Consider the following 23,879-nt stretch of genomic DNA (forward strand, 5'->3'; position numbering starts at 1 on the left):
GCACTCAAATTTTTAACATTTTTTGGTTACCCTGTTAGACTGTGATGCAGAAACTTTGGACAGGTTACAGAAATGAATGACTAGAAGAAAGGCAAAGATTCTGGAATAATGGTTATATTTTTTCAACTTTGACTATGTCAAAGTTGAAAAAATATAAATTGCAGAGTTTAGTAAGGTGAAAAAAGAGGTGATATGAAAGAGAGGGAATATGTTGTAAATTGGCAGGAGTGTGACTAAGTTTAAGGTCCTACATGATAGATACATTGATTGCTGAGATCTCCTACAATGAGCATGTTCACTCCATGGCAATTTATTATAATAATAAGGAACCTAATGGCAATAATCATCTTCACTCACACTCGCTACTCTGACCCAAAAATTTATCCTACTGGACTTTGACATAGTAACATTCAACTAGCATGATTTTAATCAATATTTAACAAAAAAAAAAAAAAAGCATAAATGAAAAGATAATATAATAAGTAACATCATGAGAATTTAAACAGAAATAATTTCAGTATACAAACCATAATTAGCATTGGCTCTGTTAGCTGCACAATCTTCTGCTGGAAAGATGATTTTATTTTTGTTAAAAGCCATCTTCGTGCACGAGCTATTTTCAGATTAATGAAAGTAAACACAGCACCTAGTATTCCTCCAATGATGCCAACAATTACTGTTGGAAGAAGCGCTATGATATTTAAAACAATTCCTGTTTCAACCTGTAAAAAAATTAATATTTAAAATGCATGAATTTTAAACTTTATGTCTAATAATTTTTAATGATGGTAATAAGAATAATCTGTTATACAGAGGATGTGGTGCCAAAGCATATCATAATCAAATGCACCACCATCTCCTTAGAACCAATATGATGCAAATTCAAATTAAATAGTAGAAAAGAAAACAATGCAGGTACTGAAGTATTTAAACCCTGGCTGGAATATAGAAAAAAAATAAATAAATAAAACCAGTTATTAATAGGTATTAAACAAAGATATCAAGTTGTTTAAATAATCTCATATGGAAAAATAGACTTACTTACTGAAACCAAAACACAGTTATATATATATATATATATGACTTGAAACTGAGATAAAATATTAAATTTTAATGATAATGATATAACTAGTTTCAGCCTTTTACACTTCTTCAGGTATCCACTAAAGGTAGAACACAGTAATAAAAAATTGAAGTTACAAAAAACTGAGAATTACAGGCAAAAAATGCAATACATGATTGACACAAAAACATTGCATTTATGTATTACATTTTTTGCCTGTAATTCTCAGTTTTTTGTAACTTCAATTTTTTATTACTGTGTTCTATCTTTAGTGGATACCTGAAGAAGGCTGTAAAAGGCTGCAACTAGTTGCATCATTATCATTAAAATTTAATATTTTATCTCGGTTTAAAGTCATTTAAAATTTATTCTTTAAAAAAAAAATATATATATATATATAATTGTGTTTATATATTATATATATACATATATAAAAAATCAGGAGGTCTCAAGACCTACAACATGACAAGTGCCCTGCATGTGCAAGTGATTAGAGAGAGCGAAGAAAACACCCTATTAATGTGTTCTTGAAGAGCTGGAAGTTGTGTTCACTGGGGAGAAAATGGTGTGAGAAAAGATGTTCCAAAGGATAAAGGTATGGAATGAAAGACGATGAGAAGTTGGTTTGGAGAGTTGCTTTGGGAAGTATGGAGCAGAACAGCAACTACTCATGTTCATAAATGATTAGAAGGAAGTGGAGGAATGTTGGTGGCAGTTCAGTGAAGTAGCATCTATAGAAATACCTATCAAAGAGGCATAATGCCAAAACAGGCATCTTTTAAAAAGTGACTGGAGGGAGTCAGTGAGAAAGGGTCATATATTAACAAATACTCTTCAAAATACATTAACATTTTGAGAGTGGTTTTTGGTATGCCACCCTAGATGCTAAGAACAACATTTTGAAGTGGGCAGATTTGAGATTTATAAAGTGTTAGGAGTTGAGCAAAAGAGAAATAATGTTTAGAATGGAAAAATAATACCAAGCTTTGGTGGCTAAAAAGGCTATGAATGTGGTATGTTTATGCCAGGATAGGCTACATATGAAAGCTAGCCCAGAAGAGAAAAAAAAACTGATCTTGAGTAGTGAATGGAAAGGGAGAAAGGATGAGACATGGTCTTTCTTCCAGAAAATAAAGTAGGATTGAGCTTTGGTAGCATTTAATTGGCTAAATTATCTTTACCACCCCACTCAAGAATGGCTAGAAGTTCAGTGTTTAAGATGCTAGCCACAAAAGATCTTGAAGCTTAGATCGTATGAGTACTGAAAGGTTTTCTGAATGATAAAGATGAATAGAGCATACCGTCATCAGTAATGGTATGAATAGGATTGATGAAAAAATCAGATGAGAAGCAACCATTTGCCATGATACGCAATGAATGAATCCAGTAGCAAGGCTTATACGTTGGTCAGACATAACTGGTAATTAGTTTACGGAATTAACAACGCATATAAAGTATATTAATTAAAGGTAACTTTAATGAATAACTTCTATATTTCAGCAACGTCACATTGCCATCTTCAGGAACATAAAGATATGGTATGTACACGCAGGCACTAACACAAAGCAAATGAGGAAGAAAGCAAGAAACTAATATTGTTCCTAAAGTCCTAATGGTGCCCTCTTGCGGGCTAATTTGGTAGTCTTGGCAGTTGGGCTGAAGTTCTCATAATGTAAGTCTCCCAAATTTGGGGTAGTTTCATGCACCCAAATTTGTTGAGGTTGGGAACGTTTTTTAGAGCTGCTGAAGATTCTTTGAATAAACTTTCATATTTAAACTTGCTGCGATAAATTATTTTTGTTTTCTTCCAACGAATTTTATGGTGGGTATCTAAGGCATGGTCTGCCAGCCCAGAGCGGCTGTACTGGTGAAACCGGATGTAGTCTTGGTGTTCTGAAATCCTGATATTTGTTGTTCTGCCTGTTTGGCCAAAGTAGGACAATTTGCAGCTGCAAGGGACCTGGTATACACCAGGTAGGTCTAGGGGAAGTGGTTGGTCTTTGGTAACTAAGGGATGCCAACTTTTTATATGGTCTGTAACAGGAAGTAAGGTCATATTTTTTGAGGATATTGGTTATTTTCTCAGAGGTGCCCTGGATGTAGGGGATGGTGATAGACTTGGTGTAATCTTTATTGTGAAGGGTGGGAGGGGGGTTGTGGTTTACTGGTTTTAGTATTTTTTGGATTATTTTGGGGTTATAGCCATTGGCTAAGAAAGTGTTGAGGATGTGGTTTAGTTCAGTAGTTAGGGCCTTGTCATCTGAGCAGATTAATTTTGCCCTGTTATATAGTGTTTTTATAACCCCATATTGTTGTGAGGGGGGGGGGGACTGCTGGTGAATGTATCTGCTAGTATGGGTGGGTTTTCTGCGAACAGAGAAAACCAAAGATCCATCAAGCTGGCAGGTGATTAAAGTGTCTAGGAAGGGGAGGGTGTTGTTTTCCTCTTTTTCTAAGGTGAATTGGACTCTGGGGTGTTGGTTGTTTAAGTGTGTTAGGAAGGAATGGAGTGTGTCTGAGCCATATGGCCAAATAGCAAACACATCATCCACATAACGAAGCCAAATAGCGAGTTTTTGTGGGGCGGAGTTTAAGGCTTTCTCTTCAAATGTCTCCATAAAGAAATTGGCCAAGGGTGGGGAAAGCGGTGAACCCATGGCTGTCCCCTCTATTTGTTTGTAGAACTTTCCTTGCCAAACGAAATAGCCTGAGTTCATTGTGAACTGAAATAGGGCTGAGATATCGGGAGGAAACTTGGCTTGGATGAGCTCTAGGGTTTCTTTGAGTGGGACATTAGTGAATAGGGAGGAGACGTCAAAACTGACCATTATGTCAGTGTGTTGGAGTGTGAGGTTTTCTATACTGGCTTTAAAGTGGGCTGAGTTTTTTATGTGTGATGGTGTGTTGCCAGTGTTACACCCGATATCTTGAGAATATAGTATTCTCAGTTATCGTGGTGTAACATGAAAAATAAATAACATAAATGAAAACCCCTGCATAAAAAGGATAATTTAATTAATAAAATATTCTTGTTATTCCAGTATAAATTGAGTAAAATGTAAAGGTCTATTGTTTAGTTAAGATAACAAAAGAAAAGAATGTATTAAGATGTATTATGACTAAACAAGGAATTAGTATTAAATAAGTAGCTAACTAAGAATTAATATAGTAATGCGATTAAGAATGAAAGAGTTAAGTGCATAAGTATAAAAGAATGAGTCATGAAATACGCTATGTAAGAGGCTACAGATTAAGCATTAAGTAGAATTCTGAGAAAAGGTTTAAAAGGGGTTTAAGATAGAGGCTGACAAGAGAAATAACGGAATATTGCTTAGGGCCTATGCCCGGATAGAAACTTCGTTATGAGTTGCCGATCAAAATGACGTATGGCGGCAAAATGCTACCCAATTGGTATACAGACTGAAAACAAGTAGGAGGCGGGAGAAAGAAGTAAGAAAGGGTGCCGTTAGGGAGGCAGCTATAAAAGGGTTGGTAACCCCCCCCTTCGAGGCTTTTTCGAGGAGTAGGCTCTTTTGGGTTTTGGGGAAGACGTTGAGATAGCCAAGGAGGCTTGAGGCCTTTTGCCAGAAGAGAAGAAACGTTTGGATAGTCGCGGTGGTTTTAGTTTGGTTTTCTAGTGGATTTCACGGTGTTCCTGAGTGGAGAGATATGGCTTATATCCTCATGCCACAACAAGGAATCGAAGGTGAGCGGGAAAGCTATTCCCATATTCCTATGTAGAATGCGAAATATACCATAGAGTCATAGGAAACTGTGAAGATATCGATGTCCTCGTTTCGGATAGTACAGCTGGCGGCGCAGATGTTTATATAGCCTTGAATTGCAAAAAGTTATGCAAGCAAGTTCGTTCAGTAGAAGGTAAAGGCCCGTAAGTGAAGCTAAAGAAAGGTATTGTGAATTTTGTCTTATGTTAACTAGAAGTTGTTTGTGATAGGTACCATTGTCATAATACGGAACTGTTAAAGTGATTAGGGAGAAATTATAATAGGACTTTAGAATTTGATAGAGAGTGTTAAAAGTAAGCTAGCTAGTGTTGATAATTTGTGAATAATTAATTATCCTAAGAATCTTGAGTGCCTACTATATTGTAAAGGGAAAGTTAATGACATAGTTGTGTGTTAATGAAGTAAATGGTTTTATTAATATTGAGTTTGATTAGTGTGAACTGAGTGCCTGAGGAATTTGAATGCCTAGTGTGATGTGTAGAGAATCAGAATTTGTCATAAGTATGTGCTAGAGTAGTTAATGATTTTGTTAGTGTACTTGAAGTTGAATAATCTAATAATGTGTGGTGATCTAATTTTTTTATGTTAAGTGAATTCATGTTTTGTAAGAAATTTAGTGGCGGCATGATTGTAGTAACTTTTGTCAAATCATAGCCCAACTACTTGTGTTAAGCTAATTTTAGTGTGTAAGTAATTTAGTTAAGTAATTTGATATGTACCATGTTTAGAGAAATAATAAACCTTTTGTTTAATGAAAAAAAAGAGTTGTCTGATATTGCTAATCTAATGCACCACTTAGAAACATTCGAGCCTAACCACGCAGGGAATTAATGTTAAGAAACGGGAAGTTTAAGGAATCAATGTTGAGTAACAAGAAATAGTGTCACGACTGCAATAGTTACACTTTCAGATATTTGAGTTCCTTTTCTCTGTTTATGTATAAAATATCTTAAACTAAATATCCCAAAGGGCGCAGTTAAAATACAAATACTAGGGATACTAAGGGGAACAATAGCTCAGATATTGGTAGAAATTTTGGTGATGTCTTGAAAGTAGAAGTTAGAAGAATATAGACGAAGGCTGTTTGTAAGACAAGCAAAATCATAAGATAGATAGGGACATAACACCAGTGTAGTGTGTGAGCGTTTTGGCTAAATGTTTGGCTAATTTATATGTGGGGGAATCAATGCCATCCACTATGGGATGCAATGGCACGTTTTGTTTATGTATTTTTGGGAGTCCATATAATCGGAGGGGTCTAGAGTTATAAGGTTTTAGTTTGTTGGCGACTTCCACAGGCCAAGAAGTGACCTTCTTAAGGAGTCTGTGGAGAGTTCTAATCTGAGAGCTGGTCGGATTATATTCAATGGGGAGGTAAGTCGTACGGTCTAGTACTAAAGTAGTTAGCTTACCTTTGTAGTCTTTTTAATTGAGCACCACAGTGGCGTTTCCCTTATCCACCTTGGTGATTACTATTTTTTTGTTGTTTTTCAATTCTTGTAGGGCTGCAAATGTGCAGCCCTAATTTGGGTTCTCATAATGTAAGTCTCCCAAATTTGGGCAAATACCCCAAATTTGGGAGACTTACATTATGAGAACTTCAGCCCAACTGCCAAGACTACCAAATTAGCCCGCAAGAGGGCACCATTAGGACTTTAGGAACAATATTAGTTTCTTGCTTTCTTCCTCATTTGCTGTGTTAGTGCCTGCGTGCACATACCATATCTTTATGTTCCTGAAGATGGCAATGTGACGTTGCTGAAATATAGAAGTTATTCATTAAAGTTACCTTTAATTAATATACTTTATATGCGTTGTTAATTCCGTAAACTAATTACCAGTTAAGCAATGAATGAATGATCAGAGAGGAAGCTGGGAATTTGTTCATAAACAGCAGGAGGGAGACCATAACATGGCAGATTGGAAGGAAAGCTGTGATGCCAGATGCGATCAAATACCTTGGAAAAAACAAAGTGACCATGGAGATTCTCCAAATCTTTCCACGGCCTGGACAAAGGTGGGTGAGGTTAGTGGGGATGTCTGCCATAAAACAAGAATGGTGGACTCCATATTGGTGATCACTAATTAATCAGGTCCCTAGATCATTAGGCCCCAAAAAAGGTGATAAACGTCAGCCAACAAACTACTGTCCAACTGCTCTCACTTCAGTTCTGTCAAAGCCATAGAAAAAGTTATTCAAAGCTTATGTTCTTACAGTCTTGTGGTTGTGTTGTTTGGAATTATGGCTGAATTGGCTAAGGATCTAAGAGGCCAGCACATTCTGTCTGTCAATTGTGTGTTCTTCTGGACAGTTTGCAGGTTTTGTGGTATAAAAAAACTTGTTTCCAAGTGAAAAAACTTCACCACCTCTGTATGAGACCAGTTAGAATGAAGGTGAACAGTTCAGCAAAAAACTGTTTTTCTATGCCATCGAGTTGTAGTCATCTATTTAATCCTTCCCTCCTGCCATCTCTTTGGTTTTCCTGTAGCTCTCTTTTCATTTCTTGGATACCATTCAAATATCAACTGTGTGCATTTAAGGGTTACTTCTTGCAATATTGCCTGCCTGCTGACATTTGGATTTTTTAATGGCTATTACAATGTCACTCACCCTGGCTCTGACCCAAGTATTCCACTACCTTGATTGGTAATACCAAGCAGTGATCTTTCTATTTTCTTCTAGGTAGTCCTCAACTTGTTAGTCAATTTTTTAGTCAAAGTCAACATTTCTCTTCAACTACTTCTGATCATGTCATGATCAGATGTATATACATCAAATATTCTTCTTTTAAGGCCCTAAAAATATCTAAAAGAGACATAAGGAAGAGACAGAATGTCTATGAGAGAATGATTGAAGTGAACCTGCGTGATGGTGGGATCATCAATTCATCAAGCTACTCTCTTCTGGATAGTATTAAGAATGAATAAGGCATTCTTAGAGAAGCTTTTGATGGACCACTCAGAATATGTGAGCAGTATAAAGATGGGAGGATTTGAGATTGAAAAAAGTATGGGAAGTTGTATAGGTGAGAAGTAGTGTCATCATCATCATCATCATTGAATTCCTGAAATATAAGATCTGATAATCTTGGAGTCTTGACAGATAACAGATTGATTTGGAGGAAAATTTTGAACAGGATATTATGATAGCACTACATGATATCCTGTTTGGATATCATGTAGTGCTATAGTAAAATTTTCCTCCAAATCAATCTGTTATTAAAATTTTGAACAGGATATTATGATAGCACTACATGATATCCTGTTTGGATATCATGTAGTGCTATAGTAAAATTTTCCTCCAAATCAATCTGTTATCTGTCAAGACTCCAAGATTATCAGATCTTATATTTCTGTGATAAACAGTGATAAAAGTCAGCCAAAGGTCACAGTAAAGGTTAGAGCTAGACATAAACAGTTAAAGAAAATGGCAGAGAACACTTGTTTCATTAATCTTTCCTCTCCCATTCTGTTTAAGTGACCATACCATCTGAGATTAGATCTGCTAACACATTCCTGGATGCTAACAATGCCAAGTTCCTGCTATTATCCTTGTTTTTAATATGATATTGCCATTGATGCCATCACGCCCCTAATCTTTCTCAGGACTCTCATATCTGCGGTCTCTAGTCTTTGGTCAAGTGTTTTACTTCTAACCCAGCTCTCAGATCCATAAGTTAAAATTGGTTTGAACACTGCCTTGTATACAGCTAATTAATGTTTTGACTAATTTCTCTCTTATTCCATATAAATTTATTCAGTTGACTTCCTACCATACCAGCTTTCTTACTTCTGTTGTCTATTTCTATATTTAACTTACTGTCTTCATTAAAAATTGTGCCTGAGCAGCTGAAATGTTTTATTTGTTCTATAGGTTCTCCATTCCCAATGCAGTTGATCTTTTCAATGCTTCTGCCTATTTTCATTGTCTTTGTCTTGTTATTGGTGACCTTCATACCATATCTATTACAACAGTTATTCAATTTAGTCAGGGAATCTTGCAGATTGTACTGGAATTATTAAAAAGTATAACAACATCAGCATAAAGTAAAGAGTTGAGATTAACATCTCCAATTTTGATATCAGATTTAATACCACTTTCTTTCATAATGTGATCCATATAGATAATGAATAACAGAAGGGATAATGTACATCCTTGTCTGACACCAGATTTAACATCAAGCCATCTTCCTTCAATTCTAACTGCTGACTTTCAACTGAAATAAAGACTAAGTATTGCTCTTGATATAATGTCCCACTGACATCATATAACTGTAGCATTTTTGAATAGCTTTTTTTCTTTTGGCACCTTCTCATATGCCTTTTCCAGGCTACAAAACTTAAATACAGATTTTTGTTATATTCATACAATTTCTCAACTATTTGTCGTCAAGTGAAAATCTGATCCTGACAGTCTCTATTTGGCCTGAACTGAATCAAGCTTGTTCTTCCCTCCTCCCTTCCACAATCTGTCTCAACCATTTCTCCAGTATACTCGCACAAATCTTAAGGAACACTCAGTAGGGAAATACCTCTATAATTTTTCAGATTCAGTTTTATTTCCCTTTTTTATATATAGGTCCAATTCATCTGTAATTCATCCCTCTTGTCCAGGCTATCTGAACTATGCAAAGCAGCCACTGCAAGACTTTTATACCTCCATACTTGAGCATTTCTGGTCGAATATCATCTATTCTCCTGCTGTCTTTCCACATTTCAGGCTTTTAATGGCTTTTTCTACTTTAAGTATGGATATGTAATCCTTATTGTATGCCTGTTGAGTATTTTTTACCACTGTGCTGTCACTGCTTGTTTCATTTAGCAATTTTTTTAAGTAATTACTCCATATATCAAGGCTATATTTTTCTCCTGTTTTCATGTCACCTTTATCATCTCTAATCCTTTCAGCACTCTTTCATCCATTCCTGAGGTTTTTCAACAGCCTCCAGAATATTTTGCCACCTTCCTGATATTTATTTTCTATGTTCTTTCCAAAGTGCTCCCATGACTTTTGTTTAGCTAGTTTTACACAGTGTTTAGCTTTCTTACAATTGTCTCTGTATTCTCTAAGAGCACAACCAGATTTATTCACCAAGAACTTTCAATTTTCTTTCTTCTTTTCCTTCAATGCATCTCTAACTTCCTGTGTCCACCATGGAGTTCTGCTTTTTCTATCTTTGCAGATAACCTCACCACATGCCTCATTGGCTGAATTAATCAGGGCTTTCTGCTGAATCTCCAAGGTTTGGTTCCTGTTCTCAAACTCTTTAATTTTTCTTGAATAATGTTTGTGTATTTTAGTCTATATTTCATCTGAGAGCTGCTCAACTTTTATTCACTTTAAAACTTTCTTACATGTTCTTCTTTTCAATATGAAATTCAATTTTATCCTGTTCAAGACTAAATAGTGATCACTTCCAATTTCAAATCCTCTGTACACTCTAGTGTCCTGAACCAGGGAGAAAACATTGCTATCAAGAATAACATAGTCAATGAGACTTTTCTTATTCCTTGCTTGCCTCTTCTCTCTATGTGAATTTGTGCACACTTTTATGTTGGAACATTGTGTTAGTAATAACCAGTCCATCTCCTGAGCAGAAATACAACAAGTATTTGCCATTATTATTAGCTTTGCTCTTTTCTCCAAATTTTCCTGAAATATTTTTGTATGTCTGACAATCATTTCCTACTCTGCTATTTAGATCACCAACAAGGACCAACTTTTCCTTTTGTGTCAGTTGCTTTCTCTAAAGCCTGAAAAAATTCCTCCACTTCTACCTTAGTAGAACCTTCTGTGGGACCATGGGCACAAATAGGTCTCATTGTCCAGTTCCGCATTCTCATATTTGCCCACATCACTCTACTTGAGACTGCCTGCCATTCAAGAAGATTAGCCTCGTATTTTGTGTTGAATACTATTGTTACTCCTTCCTTTCCTTGATTGTCATTGCCTGAATATAACATTTTATATTTATTGCTTAGGAAGATCTCAGTTTTTGTTTCAGTCACCCCTATTATGTCGATCTGGTACTAATCCAGTTCTTTTGCTAGTTTCATTTCTTTACCATTCAGGCTTTTTATGTTGATAATACCGATTTTTAACTCTGGTGATGTTGAGTTGGGATGTGTTTCAGGATTTGTTCCAGTAGCTGACTTTTTGCTGTTCTCTCTCTCTGGTTCCCTGATGAAAGAAAATAACAGGGGCCTTTGTTTAACAGGGTAATGCCCAGCCCACATGAAATTCTGTCATATTGTAATATCATTTTACATCATGGTTTAAGTCAATAAGAATACAATTCGGTCAGCTTAATCCCAAATTGCCAGCCCATCCTCGTTCATTCAGTATGTATCCGGGTAGATAAGTAACAGTGTGCACCATGAGAAGGTGAAAATTGGACATTAGGTCAGATGCCCTGGTCGGTTCTCCACATTCCTTTAAAGGCTATTCGGAGATCTCTTCTCGGATATACAGCTTTTACCCTTAAGCACCCTGAGAGAAGTAGTGTCTTAAATGGAAAACAAGACATTTTTAGAGGTTTTTTGTGATGATGATTTCTTAGATGTTTTTTTGTGTAAGGAAAAGCTAGAAGTGTATTTTATCCAAGAAGAGAAATCTGATTATGCATAGTAGATAAGGCATGTTTTGAAAGTTCAGAATTACCAGACTGGAAAAGCCTGATATATTTATGTTCTTGTAATTTCCAGAGACCCAGAGTAAATGAGATTACAGAATTAGGGGATCTGAAAAATATCAGGGTGGGATACATTTCATTTTGGGAGGTAAACAGTGTATATGGTTTTCTAAATGAAGAGAAGAAGATGTAAAAGTTAAAATTCTGGGAATCTTAATTTTCGGAAAAATTTTCATGTTAATCCTCTAAATAAATATTAATTTTTATGGCTATTTTTGACTATTTTTGTTTAGGAGTACTCCTTTTTAAAATATCATTGGCTTTTTACTCATTCTTTGGGACATTACTGATGTTTTAAAGACATGAAGAATATATGGGAAGAAATAATTTCGAATATACCTTTGTAGGATATTCCTGGTTGTCTTCTTATTGAGCGGCAGCTGGCATATGGTGAGTAAAAATCCAATGACATTATAAAAAGGGGTACTCCTAAACAAAAATAGGCAAAAATAGTAATAAAAATTAAAATTAATCTTAATTTTTGTTCAGAAATTCTTTTTCGATCTAAGAAATAGAGATATCCCTTTAGGTTGTTCTGGAAATGAAAAGTAAATGTGAATGGAACTGTATCATTGTAAAGTATGTCAATTTTGATGATGGCATATGGTGAGTAAAAATCCAATGGCATTATAAAAAGGGGTACTCCTAAACAAAAATAGCAATAAAAATTAAAATTAATCTTAATTTTTGTTCAGAAATTCTTTTTTGATCTAAGAAACAGAGATATCCCTTTAGGTTGTTGTGGAAATGAAAAGTAAACGTGAATGGAACAATGCATTAGAGTGGAACTGTATCATTGTAAAGTATGTCAATTTTGATTGTGGAAGTTGAGTATGGGAAAGAACAACTCTTCTGAAGGGAACTACACTTATTTTTCTATAAAAGGAAGGAATGGAAATTCCTACACACACACACACACACACTTTTTTTTTTAAAGATTAAATGATGACTGAAAGATAAAAGTAAAAACTACTGTTTAATTAAGTAGATTGCATGACTAATTTCGTCTTCATAGAACACTTCTTCAGGTGCATAAGAGGGAACAACCAACAAAAATTGCAAAAGAACAAAAAATCTATACATTAAAGCTTTAGTGTATTAACGCTAACACTCTGATGCATAGTTTATCTCTCGGCTTTCAGTCATTTAATCTTTTTAAAAAATATGTCTCTTAGCCAAGTAAATCCGTTAAGCCATATATATATATATACACATATATATATCCATTAGAAAAGACTGGCTTAAGGTGTAATCAGTGTGGTAGCAATTAGTGAAAATATTAGTGAGTCATTAGATTCAATCTCCACAATAAATCTGAGACACAGATGAATGCTACTTATCCTATCTTGGAAAAGGCCAAGATCTAAATGGGGAGAAGTCCTCCAAACAACAAAAAGGTCATCAATGTTTCTATAACAAAAGGAATGACAAGAAACAATTGGAGTTAGGGGGATACTTGAAAGCTTATCATCACATTAAGAACTATCGCAATTTATGACAAACTATTATTAGTCTCATAACAGTTGTGCTGTTTAAAGGAAATTCACTCCAAATCTTTTACTATTGTTCTAATATTTCTTTATATATGGTATACTGAGGGCTGAATGTATGAGCTTAATTCTTGCAAGCAAATTTGCAAACAGATTTACTATACTAATAGAACATCAATATTAGCTTTACTAACCTGAAATAAAATGTATTTCTCTGTTTTAAATAATCCAAAGTTTCCTTGATACCTGAAAGCTGTAAAAGCAGAGTTAAATAAATCAGTAGTAAATGTTGATATCATACAGCAGAAGAAAGTTTGCCAAGATAACTTCATGTTCCAGAAGGAAGACACCTCTTCCATTGAAAAAAGCAGGCCCCCTACTGGTGCTCCAAAAGCTGAAGCAACACCTGCAGCAGCTCCAGCAGATATAAAATTTCGCCTACACAAAGTAAAATTATTGCAGTAAATCATATTGTAAATAACTTAAGTAATTGAAAAATTAAATTGACACTATAACCTTATGTTATGCTTCAGTTTATACTTTCTAAAGTCTTATTCAAGTTCTATGTAATTATATTTTAAAGAACACAGCTTATACGAGAGACAAAAAATATCCATCATTTAATTTGTGTGTGTGTGTTTACTAGTAGCCTGTCCAGTTTAGAAGAAAGACAAATACAGCCTATTTTGCAAAATTATCTGTTTGCTTATTAAATGAAAATTAAAAACAGTTCAGCCAAATAAGAAAACTGATGACCAGATATATTAGTAATAATAAAATTTAGAAAAAATGAATCTGCTAGTCTCAAACAATAATACATACCAAATTGTTAACTACGACCCAACCAATAGAATAAAAAAGAAAACAGAGAAACTACTTAAATCAATTACTACATGGCACAAAGATACGGTCAAAAAAACTACTTCTGCACTATGCTCGTTCTCCGAGAATTTACGGGCTATCGAAAATACACAAACAAAACACACCACTCTGGCCGATAGTCGAAGGGATAGATAGCCCGAATTATCACCTAGCCAAGAAATTAGCGGCAACACTCAAGGAGTTGGTAGGTCATTCCCCCTCCTATCTCAGAAATACACAACACTTCATAAACATAATCAAAGACATTACATTAGAAAAAGATGATTTATTAGTCAGTTCTGACGTCTCTGCCCTCTTTACGAATGTCCCAATCAATGACAATCCTTCTTTTACAGAACAAATTCCCTCCAGATATCACGAAGCTCTTTACGCATGTATTACGTTATGGTTATTTTGTATGGCAAAATGCTTTCTACCTACAAAAAGAAGGCACAGCCATGGGCTTGCCATTATCTCTCATTATCCCCATCCCCTAACTTTTATATGGAACAGTTTGAGCAACATGCTTTAGATTCCTCTCCTTTAAAACCCTAAGTCTGCCTCAGATACGTTGATGATGTTTTTGCGATCTGGTCCCATGGCTGCTAGACACTTTCCTTAGCCACCTAAACAAACAACACAAACGCATACAGGTTCACAATTGAGATTGGAAAACAGAACACACTTCCGTTTCTAGATACACTTGTCACACGTCTTCCTTCTGGCAATATCTTTCCTTCACTGTTTACCAGAAATGGACACATACTGGCCAATATACACATAAACTCCTACCACCACCCAACACAAAAACTAGGTGTCATTAATACTCTAAAAAACAAGGCTTTGAAGATCTGCTCCAATGAACATGCACTGAAAGATGAATTTAAAGTTATCAGCAATACTTTTCTAAAAAATGGTTAATTTTTTAGAAAAGTATTGCTGATAACTTTAAATTTTAATCTACAAGCCATCAATAAAAAACAAAGATAAACCAGACTACAATAAAACTATAACCATTCCTTACATTGAAAGTTTATTTTTAGCTTGGTTAGACTATAATAAATTTAGTTTAATCCTTTATCCAAGTATGAGCAAACAAAGTTTGCACCTGAAAATATCTTCAGGATTGAGGTAAGGTAGTACAACACCAGGCAACTCACAGCAAAGGTGGATCAAGCTTTCAACTCCTTGTCTCAGTATCTCCCATAATGCCCAGCACATCTCCTTGCAGACATGTATACTGCTATGCATTAAGGGGGGGGGGCACTACCCATACCGGTTTCGACCTTTATTGAGGTCTCGTCAGTGGGAGCCAGGCCCAGAGTGGAGATACTAAGGCAGAAGCAACATTAAAGGGACATCAGATAAAATAAACAGAATACTACAAAAATACAACCTCAAAGCCACCTTTAAATCTCCTGCAAAATTAAAAAGCTTACTCAACTCATCCAAAGACCCACTCCCTCCGCTGGCCCACCCTGGAGTATACCATATTTATTGCACCTGTAACATACCATATATAGAGGAAACAGGATGCACAAATCCTATCAGACAAAAATAACATAAACAACACATTAAATATAATAACTATGGTGAAGCTAGCCTTTCTGATCATGTCCTGAACACCCTACATAGAATTGACTGGAAAAGCACCAGCTGTTTATATTACACCCCAAAACATGGTATGAACGCAAATTTAAGGAAGCCTGTGAGATTATTATCAACCACCCCAATCTGAACAATGATGATGGTCTAAAAATCGCAAACATATGGAAGGCACATATTTGACCATGGAACCTTCCTCTCTAAGAGTAACTATAAACAGGACTGTAGATAATCCAGGATCCTAAATCAAAAATAACAATTGTAATGCTAAGAATAGGACATCATTGTTACTGAAAGAAAACTATCTATAAGAAAGAATGTTTGCTCATGTTATCATAAATAGAATTCAGCTTAATGTAGTTTCTAAATAATTAATTAATTTGTAATTTTTTTTTTTTTCACTAGAGGTCATGCCAGTAGAATAACCTGTGATCAAATCGTTGTTTCTGTGGCTTACTGTATGTAATGTAACTCAGCTTGTCCTGTATATTTGTATATGCTCCAGATGATGATCTTAATATGAAGATCAAAACGTCGGGAAATTAAAAGATTTATAATATGGTTATAAAGTCCGTAATTTCTAAAATGAATGCTGATCACCGTGCAACACTAAAAGAAAGGAATATTAATAATATGCATTTTGAAATGTTTTTTTTTTATATTTTTTTTTATATACTCTTGATTTAATACATAATCACAAACTACCTCCCCCCACTTTGACATTGACAGGTGGAGCCAGGATTCTAACCCTGACCTTAGATTTGCTGGCTTCAACATTACTAATAACTATATAAAGACAGTTTTAGGGCAAATATCACATTTGCAGTACAAGCCTATCATGGTTCAAATTAAGAGTGTGATTACACCTAAGTTCATTCCTTTTCAATAACATTTCAACTTTGACAAAGTAAAGTGGGTATCTTTCATAAAAAAAAAACAAAAATGACACTCCTGAGGTCAGTGTTCATCAGACAGGCCATCTTTTATTAAAACTGCAAAATAAGTGTAACATCACAAACAGACAACCATTCAGAAACAAATGGGAAAATAAAAGTGAGACTAAAGCAGACAGTTTCAGCTGACCTTTTGATATAACATAACTTAATATGTCTATGAAGTGTTTAAAAAAGGTGAAGGACTAAATGACTTGTGTAATGAGCAAATATTAAATTTTGGCCCAAATAATAAAATCTGGATTTGATGCCACTTTAATAACATTTTGAAACACTTTCACTGTTAGCAATCTGGAGGGAATTCAGAATTGTGGACTTTCTAAAATCAGGCAAATCACTAACAGACTGCATGAAAAGATGACCTTCAACAGAGTTAAGCCTTTCCTTTGAAAAACATTTCAGAATAATCTGGCTTTAGACTTGGAAAATACAATTTGCAGAATCTCACAAAGTACACTGAAAAAAAAAAAACCTTATGACAGAACTTGCTTTGGTTTTCCTAACTGAAGCCTATGACACTATCAACTGCAGACTTCTTAGCAAGATTTACATATAACATTACCAAGGACTACAAACTCAGATGCTTTTTGCTGTCGCAGTCACGTGATATGTAACATAGTGCTACTGCTATATTGGATGAAGAGTTAGATGTGCATGAAAATGAAGTTGAAGAGTTATTGCATAACCTGTATAGGAATTTGTGAATAGGAACAGATCGAATATCAGCATGTTTGCTAAAGGAACGTTCAGCCAAACTGGCTAAACCTTTCACGTTTTATAACTTGAGTCTCAGCTGATGATGATACCCACAATAATGTATGATAGTTCCACACCGTACAAGGGTGATACAAAAACAGATATGTCTAACTACTGACCTATCAAGTATCTCTGATGTGGTAGTGAAGATTTTAGAGAAGTTGGAAAGAACTTGCATACAGAAATGGGTAGACCAACAAGCTATACTCTGCAAGGAGCAGCATGGTTTTACTAAAGGAAGGTCATGCTTTAGCAATTTGCTTATATTTTATAACAATGTTATGGCAGAGTTGGATAAAGGGAATGGATACACTAAGATAATATTGGATTTTGCTAAGGCATTTGATAGGGTACCACACAAAAGGCTGTTGATTAAACTGGAGAATATGGGATTGAAATATAATCTCTTGACTTGGATCAGTGGGTGGTTGACAGACAGATATGAAAAAGTGGTATATGGTGGGTGTGAATCTGCCAGATTTAAGGTGGCCAGTGGTGTACATCAGGGTTCAGTCCTTGGGCCATTATTGTTCAAGCTATACATTAATGTACAAGGAAGGGTCTAACAGGAGATGTGCAGATAATAGGAAGGGTCTAACAGGAGATGTGCAATTGCTTGCCGATGACGCAAAGATAGGCAAAGCAATCAGGGATGTCTGATATTCAGCACTTACAAAATGATTTGAATAGGCTGGAAATTTGGACAAAAGAAAATGGCTGTCAGTTTAATGTTAGTAAGTGTAAAGTTATGCACTTTGGCATGATGAGATTTCCAGCAGCATATTAGAGGGGTTATACTACAAGAAACTAATGAGGCTAGGGATCTTGGTGAATGGCAGACAGGAATTTGAAGTTCAAAGGTCACATAGCAAAAGTTTCAAATACAAGTCTCAGAGAATAATTGCGATGTTGAAGCAAACCATGACATGTAAGGATAAGGAAGTCAATTTTATTATTATTATTATTATGGGTATCTCCATGGAGTCAGTAGACTCATCGCGGGAGACCTAAACTATTAAAACAATATCTATCATATCTCTTCTTGAATTCATTTACGAAAGAACTCACAACTGAGTTCGGCAATTCATTCCACTCATTCACTATCCTCCAGGCAAAAAACCTCGTTCTCACACCCTTGTTAACCACACTTTTCCTTAATTTCCAGGGATAACCTCTTGTTCTTCCATCACTATCACGCAGCTGAAATATTTCCCATGCATCAATCTTATAAAAACCTTTTAGTAATTTAAATGTTTCTATCATATCCCCTCTTCTCTGCCTATCAACCAACCTCTACAATCCACAATCTCTCAATCTATCAATTTTTTACATCACTCACCAACTTAGTCACTCTCCTCTGAACTCTCCACAACCTCCTCATCTCCAAGGAATCCAGGTGACCAGACTTGAACACAGTAATCCAAATGTGGAAGTATCAATGCCTTATAAAGGGGAATAATAACCTCTTTATCTCTGGATGTTAGTGTGTTCTTCAATAACCAAGTAATCCTATGTGCAATCTTGGACACCTTAGCAAAGTGTCCTCTGAACTTCATCTCCCTATTCATCAACACCCCCAAGTCCCTAGCCTCATCAATCTCTTAGAGTACTGTTCCATCAATGTAATATGTAGTACACAGCTGGTAATCTTTTAATCCCAAAAATGCACAACTTTACACTTTTCCACATTGATCTGACATCCATTACCTTTTGCCCATTTTGCCAGCTTATTTAAATCATCCTGCAAACTCTCAACATCAGCTTGATTTTTTATTGCACTACCCAACTTTGCATCATCAGCAAAGAACTGAATATATCTCCCTTTAAACCATTTCCTATATCATTTATATACAAATTAAACAATAACAGCACAAGCACAGAGCCCTGAGGCACACCACTGGTAACCTGCCTCATCCTGGACTCTGCTCCTCCATACACCACTTTCTGGTATCTCTCCCTGAGCCATTCTCTTATCCATATCACCAGTTTGGTATTCCATCCCCATCTGCTCCAATTTGCACAACAGTATTCCATGGGGTATGTATCCTGTCAAAAGCCTTAGCAAAATCCAGAAGTAGTACTGTGTGGCCATTTCCTTTGTCCAACTCAGATGTCATTCTATTATAAAAAGTTAATAAATTGCTAAGGCAGGATCGACCTTTAACAAAACCATGTTGGCCCCTATAGAGTATCATATCCTGATCCACCCATTCTTGAATTCTGTCTTTAACCAACTTTTCCAATACTTTTACCACTACTCCCAAGATGGTGATTGGTCTGTAATTAACAACAGCAGTTTTAGAGCCACCTTTATGCAAAGGAACTACATTGCCTTCATTCCACTCCCTAGGAACCATACCAAAGTTCAAACTTAAGTTAAATAACCAAGTAAGAGGCGTTGACAATTCCTTTGCACATTCACGAAACACTTAAGCTGATATTCCATTTAAACCTACAGCAGTGTTTGTATTTAAATTTTGCAATATACTAAGTACCTGTGATTTATTAACTTCAATTCTCACATCAGTTATTGCTACAAGTACAGAGATATCCTCATTTGGGTGATAGACTTTTGAAAAGTGATCACTCAGTAACTCTACTATTACATCTGAATTGGTCACCTCGATACCATCAGCACCCACTAAAATTATCCTACCGAAGTCATTCTTCCTTTTACTAGCAGAAGAACTCTTTGGGATTACCCTTGATCTCCTTGGCTAAGGTCTTCTCATATTCTGATTTAGCTTTTCTTACAATGCTGGTAACCTTCCTAGCTTGAGCCTTGTACTGCTCATGGGTGTATTGATCACCTTTCTCCTTATAAATTCTCCATAACATTTTCTTTTTTTGTAGATTAAGCTTGATACTACTACTCATCCATCTAATGCCTACCTTGTCTGTCTTCCTGACCATGGGGATACATTCTGATATTGCCTTCCCTCAGATACCTGCTGATTTTATCCCATGCACTGCTAACATCTTTCCCCTGCAATATGTTCTGCCATGGGATGGCTGTAAGCTCACTGTGAAGCTTATTATAATTGCCTAACTTGTAGTTCCATATATACCCCTTCTTAAGGGGTATATATGGAACTACAGGTCCAATGACCAGGTCCAACATTCTCACACCATGTGTCCCTTCAGTTATGTGCTGTTTCAAGTAACTATCTCTTAGAAGATGTATAAATTCCATTTCCTTTTTGTCACGTGATATTTCCTCCTTCCAAATGATATCACCATAATTAAAATCCCCCATAATAATAATCACTAACCCTGCACTCATTACACTAATTTGCTGATGCATGAATTAAATATCACCCCCCATATACCTCCTGGCCTATAGCAGCAACCAACTGTATATTTGGTTGCATTGGTCACTATTTCATACTAGACAACCTCAAATGAACTATTCCAGTAACTACATCTTCTGCTGACAGCCAAGTTTCACTAATGCCTAAAACTTTTGGTGAGATTGCACTGACTAATGCCAAAAATTCTTCCCTCTTATTTTGAATGCTTCTTGCATTAGTATACAAAAATTGCAAATTCCCTTTAGTTCTTGTACCAGCTTTAGAACTGATATATGTCACTAATTTCGGTAGTCCCATGCTGATATTTATCCACTCTATTCTGCAATTTATTCAGCAAATAAGGTTCAACAAATATACAATCACTGCATAAGTGTCTCCCTCTTACATTCAACCTTTTCAAGTTTAGTTTCCCTGCTCAATTACTTCAACTTGTTGTTCAGAAAACAGTAACTTCTTCAATCACTTATGACCTTCCATGTTCAGATGCAATCCATTTCTTGCATACAGCTGTCCTTTGCCTTCAAACACACTCCAGATATTAACATATTCCAGACCTCTTTTTTTGCACATTCTTGCAATCATATCATTCATTATCATCACTCGTCTATTTAACTCATAATTGTCAAAATGCAGCAGCACACACACTATCCTCCCTTTGACACTTTTCTTCTTTGCAATATCAAACAATGTCTTTAAATCTTTTGCTACCTGATTAATACTACCACTCAGGTCATTTGTACCCACCATAACTATCATCTTTTCTGCATCATGCCCTCTCTTTATTGCTAAAGCCACTCTCTCTATTGTTCCACCAGCCAAGCACTCCTCAGGCATACCGCTCTCCATACCCTTAATCATAGAATCACCATATATTGTACCACTCATAACTTCATTCAAATCCAAACAAGCATCACTCACAGCCTCATTTTCTACGCTATTCAGCATGACTCTCCCAGTTTCATTACTTTCCCTCAATGCTCTTTTACTTACTCCCTCACTTTCATGACATCTCATTTCTTCTAGACCTCTTGTGCTTTCATTCTGTTGACTCCCAATCATTCCCATGCTATTTATTACATCATCAATCACCAAAGACTCTCCTATACTCAATCCTGTTCTAGTTACTTCAACTAAAATAATCTCCATTGTACTAATTTCTCTACTCAACACAATTAACTCAGTTTTAATTTCCAGAGTCTCCTTACTGAGCACTTCCAATTCCTCTCTTGCAGAAGATGAAGGTCACTTTTCATTTTCATGAACTATTTGCCTCTTTATAAGGCCTGGGTTACTGTATGCAGATTTGATCTCTCGGGTTCCAAGTAGATAAAGAAGCTGTGGCAAAGGTGCAAAGAGTTACAAAGATTATATCCAGATTATGGGATTTAGATTATGAGAATGGATTGCAAGTATGTGGATTATAGACTCTGGTTGGTTAACAGGAGAAAGAGGGATGATATGATAGAGGTATATATATATATATATATATATATATACTTTTGAATGGGTGTTATAGTAAACTGTGTGATGAAATTTTTCATTATATGGAAGGTGGAAAGAGAACAGAGGAGCATCCATGGAAGTTAAGTTTGTTCACAGTCAAGAAAGAGGGGGTGAGAGCTAGGTTTTTCTCTCACAAAGCAGTGGGTGAGTGGAATAGTTTGTCTTTAGGGTTAGTGAGTGCATATAGTGTGAATGAATTTAAGAGAAGGTATGACAATTTGTTTGCATGATTATAGCCTTTCTAGATGAGTCCTTGACTCCTTGGAGGTCTCAGATAATAATAATAATAAAATAGATAGTTCTTTCTGACTTCATTTACGAAAAGAGTTGGTGGAGCACACAAAAAAAAACAGACTACCTTAGCAAAGTATAGTTGTTCTCTTTTGTTTTTAATATCATTTCAATGACCAACCAATTTATCCTAGCACAAGGAGCTTTGAATATTGCAACATACGTCTCTGATGTGAACGCTGAAGATGAACTGTTGTTATCCTTAAAAACCTGTCAATTTATTACAGAGAAATTATTTGCATGATTAGCCTATTTCAACAATCATGAGGCTGACAAAGAACTAACCATTACTTATTTTATTATATTATTTTTATAAGATTAGAATACTAGTTCAAGACAGCCAACTCTTGTAGCAAATGCCATTATAGTGAGCTCACTCTCTATAAAAACAACCTAAAATTCTGAGCCAAATCCTCACTGTATCAATGTTATTCTAATGGAAATTCACTATAGCATACTTTTTCTGCTATAACACGCTATTTCTTTGGTCCCTATGAATTCGATATAGTGAGAGACAAATATATACCTATAACGTTAGATTTTATTTCTGTAGTTCTATTTACCTGTCTTCAGAATTTCTAAATCGGGAAAAGAATGGAAGCCTAATGCCAAGAGTTGATGACCTAAACTGGCTAAGGCCAGCTCCTACCAAAGCTCTGAAAAATAGATAAAATATATTGTATAATTTATCTTCACTTTTATAACTTATAATGTTTTTCTATAATAAAACAAGAACAAAGATCAGAATTTTCTGAGTTATAGACTGTGTGTGTGTGTATTTTTTAATATAAATCACACACAAAAGAGGATACAGACCCTATAACACAATGATGTTGTGTGGCAAGAATTAAGGGAGGAAGAACTTACTTATTTTGTTATCATTATTACTATTACTTTAGAGTTAGAGGTTGCAGGATGGGGAACATGTCATGGGGAAGGCTGTATTGCAAAATAGGAATAGATGGAATGAAGGAGGAACAAGAGATGAAGACCTTACTGACTAGAGCCAGCTCACACAGGCTTAGTAAGAGGAAAGCATAAGAATGGTGGATGCCAGTTTGATGGAGCAGTGTCCATGGAACCACCTGCAGAGGAGCAGCATAAAACTTAGACTGCAAAACTATGAGAGGAAGAGACAGAAGTCACAGATCAGCTAGATTGCTTCGGGATCAAGAATTTTGGACCAAGTAGTCCTTGGTCCACTGTTCCAAACATAAGCTTAGTATTCTAAGGTGAGGTAAATTTCAAATTTGTACATAGTAGATTGGTGAAATCCTGGTAAAATACATCATTATGAAATGATGTGTTTTACCAGGATTTATACATAAAGGTCAGACCAAGAAGCGAGATCTGAATCTAACTGACAATTTTGGTATTATCCAGGATATGAGAATGTAAATTAAGACCTTTTTTATGTGAATGAGTTTTCAGATAAAAAGATCTTAATTCTATTCTCCGCCTAATCAGAGAATAGCATGAAGGTGTGCATTTGAGACACTGGCTGTAGAAATTTTTGTTATGATGTTTGAGCACCACAAGGTGTCAAATGAGTATGAAAAATGGAGTACAGGTAAACCTCACTTAACGTAAATTCGATATGCACGATTA

The 23,879-nt window shown here is 35.6% G+C and overlaps 1 protein-coding gene across 2 annotated transcripts in view; it reads right to left on the minus strand.

Moving 5' to 3' along the window:
- LOC150096887 (chloride channel protein C-like) overlaps positions 1 to 23,879 on the minus strand; it is a 134,778-nt gene that overhangs the window by 65,260 nt on the left and 45,639 nt on the right. The window contains exons 7-9 of one of the 2 annotated variants that reach the window (XM_090408430.1): positions 22,835 to 22,927; positions 13,186 to 13,429; positions 528 to 722 (exon numbers count right to left, since the gene is read on the minus strand). In XM_090408430.1, the coding sequence (XP_090264556.1) occupies positions 528 to 722; positions 13,186 to 13,429; positions 22,835 to 22,927 (532 nt within the window). The remainder of the gene's footprint in view (positions 1 to 527; positions 723 to 13,185; positions 13,430 to 22,834; positions 22,928 to 23,879) is intronic. The other variant, XM_090408431.1, reaches the window with a different exon arrangement.

Source organism: Typopeltis vanoorti, chromosome 18, assembly GCF_054136105.1.
Source record: "Typopeltis vanoorti isolate ZY-2024b chromosome 18, IOZ_Tvanoo_1.0, whole genome shotgun sequence".
In the NCBI taxonomy this organism is placed as follows: domain Eukaryota; kingdom Metazoa; phylum Arthropoda; class Arachnida; order Uropygi; family Thelyphonidae; genus Typopeltis; species Typopeltis vanoorti.